Source organism: Panthera tigris, chromosome C2 (genome assembly GCF_018350195.1).
Source record: "Panthera tigris isolate Pti1 chromosome C2, P.tigris_Pti1_mat1.1, whole genome shotgun sequence".
NCBI lineage: Eukaryota > Metazoa > Chordata > Mammalia > Carnivora > Felidae > Panthera > Panthera tigris.
The window spans coordinates 152,243,124-152,252,067 of record NC_056668.1 but is presented as its reverse complement, the minus strand read 5'-3'; the positions used below and the strand labels follow the sequence as shown (position 1 = coordinate 152,252,067).

Sequence of the window (8,944 nt, the reverse complement as noted above, 5' to 3'; positions counted from 1 at the left end):
GCGAAATCTGAGGAAAATGCTCCTTTTGCCAAATGCAAATTTCACTTCCCGACAGATTTCGCGTGATCATACACTGGTGCAGGTTTAAAACTCATTGTATGTGTCTGCATGCAAACCACGCTCACCACACTGTCCCTTCGCCCGTGACTGGCACGACCAGAAGACCCGATGCTTGCACTGCCATCGTCGGTAAACTATGGACGGTAAAAGCAGATAATGAAAACGAGGCGATTTCACTGCAGGTCTCACCTGACCGTAAGCACGTTAGGTGAGGTTTCGAGAAGCATGCAAATACCATACGTGAGCATCTAATGGCACCGTGTATCATGCACCATCAGACAGAAAAGGGACTTCAAGGTGTAATAAACTATCCCTAAAAACCAACAGATGCTTCCAAAGAGCACACAGAATAAAAGGCTACTTTATCTTTCATTTAAGTTACAGAAGAAAAGAGGACAGGAGTGAGGGGCTGGGGTATCAACAGACCAACCAAAAGCCGCTAGGGTTTCATGCTTTTTAAACCCCCAGGCCCCCTGGGATCCCGTCCGGGGTCAGTAAGCGTACTTGACGTTTCAGTTTGGGAGAGAAAATATACGAATATCTTCTGGGGAAATAATGTAAGTCAAAGAATTGCCTACCAGCAAGGACACTGAAATGATGATTCTTAGTTTCCTTTACTCATTCCTATGCAACGAGTGGAGCTATTTCTAACATCACCCTATAGTTTTCTTCCTCTTCCACAGGCGAAGGCTACCTCCATTCTGACATCACCGAGGAACCATTCTGGCATCACTCAGATAATAACTCTGAACCCAACGTCCAAATGAAATAGCACGTAGCTAGCACACAAGGACAAGATTCTATGCTTGACTGAAAATACATTACCGTAATTTTGTTGGCAAGGGGTCATTACAGTGGTACATTAAAAATGCTACCAGGCCCAAGAATTGCCAAGTGGAATTTTATTATGGAGTAAGGTAAAAGTAAACTCCCCACTTCTATCAAAAAACCTTTATCTCCTTAAACATTCCTGTGCACATTTTTGTTAAGTAAAGGAGCAGAATTCTTGAGAAGTGCCACTTGGAAATGGCAGGAGAACAGAGTCAAACACATATATAAAAGAAAACCTATGTAGTCCACTTACTCCATTCCACAAAAACAATCTGTATCGAACGTTAAGAAACTGCTTTAATAATTTCTCCAGCACGCCTGGGTGGCTCAGTCACTTAAGCATCCGACTTTGGCTCAGGTCATGATCTCACGGTTCGTGAGTTCAAGCCCCACACTGGGCTCTCTGTTGTCAGCACAGAGCCTGCTTGGGATCCTCTGACGCCCTTTCTCTCTGCCCTCCCCTACTCGTGTGCTTGCGTGTTCTCTTTCTCTCTCTCAAAAATAAACATTTTTTTTAAAAAAAGTAACTTCTCCGATTTTGACATTGTCAAGAATAACAAGGTAGTTCTTAAAGTCATCCTTTGCCACTGGAAAAATAAATTAGTACGGTCTTCTTGGTGGGCAATACGGCAACGTACATCATAATTTTAATGTATATACTCTTTGACCCCTATCGTGTTAGGATTAGCAATTTACCTGGTATGAGATCTACTCATATGTACACAAAAATATACTTGTGTAAGAAAGTCCACTATGCAAGTGTTTAGTAACAAAACTTTGGCAACCCTAAATGTCCATGGGTAGGGGAGTGGGAAATACAAACTTCCAGTTATGTGATGACTAAATCACAAGGATAAAAGCTACAGCATAGAGAATACAGACAATGGAACTGTAACAGTGTTGAACAGTGACAGATGCATTGTGGCAAACACAGAATGTATAGCCTCGTCCAATTACTGTGTTGCAAACCTGAAAGTAATGTAACACTGGACGCCAACTATACTTCAATTTAAAAACAAAAAAGAAAAGCAGTACCCGGACCAAAACATAAAATATATCCAAGAAATCCTCAAAAAGAAATGTACAATTCATGCACTAATGAAACAACAGATTGCCATTAAAAAGAAAGTGCTGACAAAAAAAAAAACTATCTCCAAAAAGCATTCAGTAGAGAAAGGAACATAGTTTACTTTTTAAAAATCTTTTAAATGTCAAGGGTGCCTGGGTGGCTCAGCGGGGTGGGCACGCAACTCTTGATGTCAGCTCAGGTCATGATCTCACAGTTTGTGAGTCTGAGCCCTGCACTGGACTGACAGCGCAGAGCCTGCTTAGGATTCTCTCTCTCTCTCCTTCTCTCTGCCCCTCCCCTGCTTGTGCTCACACACGATGCACTCTCGCTCTCTGTCTTAAAAAATTAACATTTCCAAAAAATATTTTAAATGTCAAAAAAAGAATGGAATAAATCTTTACGTACGGATACAAAAAAGAGACTTTAAGTAAAGAAAACAAGCTGAGGCACAATCTGTATACATATACATACTGGTCAAATAAAGGACACTCACGTATGCATAACGTATCTCTGAAAGGATATACGAGGACAGAGCCTGCATTTGAGGGAAGAGAAATGGGGGAAAGCATCAAGGGATTTTTAATTTGGACTTTCCTTAAGCTAATACCACTTTTATAACTTTAAAAATGTTTAAAAAATGTTTTGGGGTGCCTGGGTGGCTCAGTCAGTTAAGCGTCCGACTTCATGATCTCACAGTTTGTGAGTTCGAGCCCCGTGTCAGGCTCTGTGCTGACAGCTCGGAGCCTGGAGCCTGCTTTGGATTCTGTGTCTGCCTCTCTCTGTTCCTCCCTGACTTGCTCTCTCTCTCTCTCTCTCTCAAAAATAAATAAAGATTTAAAAAAAAATTTTTTAATAAAATAAAAAATGTTTTAATATTCCAGAAAGATTAGGTGATTAGAACTGTCCCAGTTTTGTCTTTTATGTAACAATTTTTAGAAGCTGGCTTGTTTTACTCCTTCTCCTTTCACAACACTGATCCCTGAAGTGCTGGCAGGCAAGTGAAATGGCTCAATGCAGGAAGCAGAAACAGAGGGAGGGGAGAAATTCAGGATGATCAACCCCATCTTTTGAATTATCACCACTAACAAGACAAGAAGTTCACATAAATGACAGTACAACATTTTTTAAACTTTAATGGCATTGGTTCCAGACTCATTTAAGAAATTACGTACAAAGCCACATTCATACAGAAACCACCAATTAGGACAAATTAGTACACCTGAGTTTGTGCTCTGACAGCCAATGATAATCCACGCACAAGAGTGAAACACACATCCTCAGTCTTCTGAACTGTGAGTACAGGTTAATTAAACAACCCAAGTGTCTATACAGCATGCAAAGAGACCAGACAGCTCACCACAGGACTGCTTCGGGCCGAACTCGTTCTTGAGGAGTAGGAACTGTATTCGGATGGCTATAAAGTTTCCAAGAAGAAAGGTTTTACAGTAATGGCCAGCTCCCTTTCCTGCTGGGGATACATTAAGGACCCTGGACCCTAAGTGGCTGCTGGCTCCCAGAGGGAAGGTGCTGGCTCCTCCCTGTCTGGAACCCTGCCTCCCCCACCACCCTTCAGACCCGGCGTCGCGCATCGCTCGGCAGGAGGCTGAGAAGGGGAAGGGGATGCCCGGAGGAGCACCGCTCTCATCCTCTTTCTGCGGGACTAGTGAGCAGGAAAAGAGGTTCCTCTGCCTACGTTCCCTTCAGACTTTGAGCCATGATTTCCGGCAGGCACTTGCTCACAGCCTGGGGGAGAGTCACGATTGGCTAGCTCATGGGTCGCTGCTTACAGAGCCACTGCAGGTCAGATGAGGTGACCTTCCCTTTGTAAGGGAACTGTGCCCACCTGCACATCACCCTCGTCACCACCTCCCTCCGGCTGGACTTACAGTTCGAGACCCGTAAGGGTTATATAATCCGCCGTCATACAGTGACACCTACAGAACAGAGAAAATGCCATTTATCTATTTATTCAGCATCCAAGTTGTTTGGAAAATGTCACAACGTCTTTGCAGTACTCAGTTCCAAAAGAGCGTCAAAGAGCGGTATCTCAGGCGAGAACACCCACTGATACGCGTGAAGCCCCGCATCGATCCCATTAAAACCTCAAGCTCACGCTTCGTTTAAATAGCGCCCTTAGTTACAGTATTTCCTCCCATCATTGTGTTACGAAGCTAGGAGAAGGAACACTTATGAATTTATTCTCCGAGCAGAAAAGGAAAGCGAGGGACAGAAAGCATTTCGCCCACCGGCACAATGAAACGAAACTACGGAGCCCTAAGGTGCCGGTCTACGAGAACAGGCCCCAGCAAACAAGCAGCAGCTCGAAAGCAACCGGCTCACAAGTCGCACGTTACACAGAGCGATGGCTTCCGCTTTCTAGTCAGCTTGCTTTATCAGAGCCTGGTATTAATGTGGCCAAGGCCACAGCTGTCCCAAAGAAAGACATGGCCGCTGTGCATGGGCAGCCATCTCACAAAAGGACACAAGTGAAGTGGGGCCCGTGCAGGTCGGCCTTCTCCACAGGAACCAATCCTAAGCAAGGGCCTACCAACAGCCAGCCGTGTCTGGAAAACAGGGGCCTTTCTACCACCATAAAGTTTTGCACGTTAAACACAGGCAGCACATCCTGCAGGACACACAGCATCAAAGCCATGTGTCCCTGACTGTTGTGGAGGAAAGCCGTCAAGCCAGAGTCAGCGCCATGACAGGGGCTCCACGGGGGTACACGCACTGGAAGAGAGCAATACGAACCAGACTGGTACTTCTCAGCAGACCAGAATCTGCGGTGGAGGAGGCCTATGAAAAAAGTGCACGATCTCACCCAACGAAAAGCAACTGGTAGCGATGAAGGCAACACACTTCTCAGAAAGTACTAACCCTGTTACTCCTTGATGTCGCCAGAGGGTCACTACACAGGGAAGAAGACTGTTAAGAAACAAAAGCAAAATGGAACAAGGTAACTGAGCAAAACAAAAGAACTGGTCTCTCCAACGCGAAAGCAGAAGTCACGTTTATTCTATACTGCATAATTTATTAGCAATTCCTGAGTGCTTAAGGCAGTTAAGTAACACACAAGTGGAAAAAAATTAGTCATTAGAAATCTTTTTGAGGGCGCCCGGGGGGCTCACTCAGTTGGTTGAGCCTCTGACTTCGGCTGGCTCAGGTCATGATCTCACGGTTCACGAGTTCGAGCCCCACATCGGGTTCTGCACTTTGGGCTCGGAGCCTGGAGCCTGCTTCGGATTCTGCGTCTCCCTCTCTCTCTGCCCTGCCCCTGCTTGTGCTCTCTTGCTCTCCCACTCTCTCTCTCCTCTCAAAAACGAATCAATGTTAAAAAAAAATCTTTGAGTACCCATCTTAAGGGATAAGTAACAAAAACACCTGGAATAGTTTTCCATAAATAGGTTTAAGTCCTACTGGGCTTTCAACAGTAACGTCAAGAGGTAGTGTGGCAGCCCAAGAAAACACTCCAGGAAAAGGGGTCACGGCACAGGGTCTGTGGAGGATGGTGGCCACACGCAGGTCGCCAGTAGTTCCTGGGACATTCTGTGATCTCACAGCAGACCCCTGATGGGCTTAGCCCGACTGCTGAGGAACCAGGTAAATGAGCTCCAAGCCATCACTATAAACACTGTTTTCCAAATGGATGAGAAACCCAGTCTTTCAAAACAAGCCGTGGACCAAGTGCCTTCGTTTAATCAGATAAACTGTAGTGGTCACAACAAAGCCAAAGCACCGACAAGGCACAGCACTCTCAAATGGAATTAAATCTTTCTTTTTTCTGACATCATTTGAAAATATAATTTTCAGTTCCTTTTCCCAAGCCCATCAGACAGGGCAAATAAGAGTAAGTTGTGTGCGCAGGCTTTGACAAATGAATTATTTTAAATGTACTATGCACCGTGTATTGAATGTTTTTTAAATTTATTGATGTGCCAAATGCCAAAAAAAAAAATAAGAGTTCTAACATTAAACAAATAATTATATTCTTCTCATCCCATTTACAGCTTAAATCTTTACATGTAAGCTTTTATTAGAAAGACATCCACCATGATGTGTACTGATGCCTACAAGTTATTCTGGAATACATCCCTCCCCCCCCCGGTAAAAAGATGGATCAATGGATGGACAGACAGGCAGACAATAATATGATAAAGGAAACAGAGCAAAATATTGATTGTAGACTCTAGGTAGTAGGCACATGGGTGGTCACTATACAATCCTTTGAACTTTTTTATATGTTAAGTTTTTTCACTTTAAAAAATTGGAAGAAAATGGCACTCACTTACAACAACGGTGATTCAATAGTTCCCAGTGTGTGAAGATACACTCACACAGACTATATGAAGACAGTTACCACAAACCAGGGGACACACAGCCGTTCACAGATTAGTTCTAACTAGTCAAAAGGCAAAATCGAGGGTTAGAAATGTGTTAAAGTTGGATAATAAAACACACGAAGCCAAAAAGCTTGAGACGAACCCGAGTGTAGTAGGCAGAGGTGGGTTTGCTATGCCTCAGACTGCTATAGTTTCTCTGGTCAAAGTAGAGGCCACTCTGCAGAAAGTAAAATTAAACACTTTTCTTAGGTTAAATGTTGCCAATGCACAAAGGCAGACTCCGATACTGCCAAACCCCTCTCCTCCAAAACAGTGACTTTAAAGCACTGAACTGCATTAAGTAAAAGTTACAATAATAATTATCTCAAGTCTCCAAAAAAAGACTAATACTAAAGGTTAACTGTTTTCAAACCAAGTCACTACTAACTTTTTTACTTTAAAAACATGAGCATAAACCCTCAGTCAAAATGAAACAGAAATGATAAGTGATTTATTCTCATGTCACATTTAGTGACATCCTTGAAAAATCCAGGACAACTGAGTAACTGCCATTTATAATTACCATTTAGTAATTACCAATTATAATTCCATTTGGCAATGTCACAGAAAATATTAAAGTCTTTTTTCTTTCCAAACTTCTCCTAATCCCATTATTTGTCAAAATGAACTGATCAAATTACGTTACCAAAGATGGAGTGCACGTGTTTACTGAAGAGGTTTGGCCTAAAACCTCCATGGCAAGTTCATTTTCAATACACTGCACAAAATAACCCATTTTACAGACTGTGGTTGCTTCACAAAGAGAAAATCATCTACAAAATTCCCTTTCTAATTTATCCAGCCATCTTCTTTACTAGAAGTTGAAGAAATGTAAGCAATCCCTGACCGAATCCCCCTGCAGTCGGGGGCACCCCTCCTCCCACCGCCCCCCTGCCACTCCAGGCCTTGCCTCCCTGTACCTCGCCCTCAACAAGGCACCAGGACTCACCTCTCCCCAGAGCTCCCAATGCTTCAGCCCCCACCTCTCACAAATGTCCTCTCCATCACATTCTGTCCTCTGTCCTCTGCGCCAAAGCCCACCGACCCTCTCTCACCCCACCAAATATCAGAGCCCTGTCCACAGAACTAGTTAGCAGGGGAGCTTGGGACTGATCTTCCTGCCAGTACTGTGGCAGCCTAACAGGAAGAGGTGTTCCTCGCACCCCAAACGGGCATTCTGGACACGCTTTTTCTAGCAGAGTGGCCGGAAGAGGCTGCAATGGAGCACTGTTGTTGGTTCTGTGGCTTCACGGCATTATAGGTTAAAGAGTTCTCTGCAAGACAGCATGGGAACTCTGCTAACACAAACTTCATTGTTTCTACCAGAAAACTCATTCCACGTTCCCAAAATTTAACCTACAAACTCTCAGGATGAAACCTATCTGTGAGTTTGGCATTGCCGATACTACCACAACTAAATCAATTCAAATTTCTAAAATAAGGATAAAAATCTCACTAAGCGTATTCTTGAAGTATATGCCAAAAGACAGTTCATAAATGAAAACGGGTGGTTAAGGAACTTCTTGTATTAACTTGATAGTAAATCCTGTAAGTGAAAACAAAATTACTTTTAAATAAGATTCTGAATAATGTTTCAGTATGGTATCAGATTGCAATAACGCCTAAGGCACACCGAAGTTGCAATCATAATTCTCAAGTTCCCTAAAAGTAATCCGTGAATTTTACAGCAGCACAAGATAGTGGGACATGAGAGAGAACACAACTAACCAGTGGGTCTTTACGAGAACCAGAAGACCTCTTCTTCATTCCGTAAGAGTGACTGTAAGAATGATTCTGGAAACAAACATTGGAAGTTAACTTTAATGATCATATGGTGAAGTTTTAACAATCACTTCACAAAATCTGTTTTAAAATTAGACACAGAAAGATGCATGAGATACAGAGTAGTCCCCATGCAATCTACTTCCCAGCTGTTAGTAAATGATTCACTGCCCTCGACTAGCTAAGATCTCCAGCACCTCTACGCATCTGCACTCCCCCCTCCCCGTGCCATCGGCTCCATGTGTAACCAGCTAAAAAAGATGCAATTACGACTCAGAGCCAGGCAGGGGATCTGTGGGGATGTTCTCCCCACCCTTTATTTGAGTCCTTCTATCTTCTTCATAAAGACATGGGTGACAAGAGGGTCCACCTCCTTCTAGGTTGTCCTCAGCTAAGAGCCAAAGGGCAATCCTTTGGGATCAACCAAAACAAGAGAGAAAGAACAGGGCATTGCTTTGCCCAAGAATGCACCCTTGACCCAAGTTAGTCGTCCCACAGCACGCGCTGCTCAGGAAGAAAACAGCCAACATGGAATGGATTGTCCCTTGTAGCAAGAGCATTACCAGACAACGGCCTTACACGCAGGTCCTAGGAAGACAGACCGTCTCAATACATAACTTCTCCCAGGTGTACAGAGCAAGTGTATACGAGGGAATAAAGGACAGAAATACTACTACGCAGGTCAATGGGGAGACAAGAAACCCAGTACAGCTATGCACGGCTCACGTGAAATGAGGAGGTGCGGGCAGAAGCGTCCTAGCTATCACTAGTCTGCTCCAGGCCAACCATCTGACACACACACAGAGCTCGATCCTGAATGTGT

The 8,944-nt window shown here is 43.8% G+C and overlaps 1 protein-coding gene across 10 annotated transcripts in view; it reads right to left on the bottom strand.

The window, feature by feature from the left end:
- The window catches only part of LRRFIP2 (LRR binding FLII interacting protein 2), a 107,219-nt gene that overhangs the window by 47,700 nt on the left and 50,575 nt on the right, over positions 1–8,944 (bottom strand). Inside the window, exons 7-13 of one of the 10 annotated variants that reach the window (XM_042956641.1) lie at positions 8,068–8,133; positions 6,443–6,517; positions 4,838–4,885; positions 4,712–4,756; positions 3,847–3,894; positions 3,318–3,374; positions 126–194 (exon numbers count right to left, since the gene is read on the bottom strand). The exons of the other annotated variants lie outside the window; for them this stretch is intronic. Coding sequence (XP_042812575.1) covers positions 126–194; positions 3,318–3,374; positions 3,847–3,894; positions 4,712–4,756; positions 4,838–4,885; positions 6,443–6,517; positions 8,068–8,133 — 408 coding nt within the window. The remainder of the gene's footprint in view (positions 1–125; positions 195–3,317; positions 3,375–3,846; positions 3,895–4,711; positions 4,757–4,837; positions 4,886–6,442; positions 6,518–8,067; positions 8,134–8,944) is intronic. 10 annotated transcript variants of the gene reach the window in all.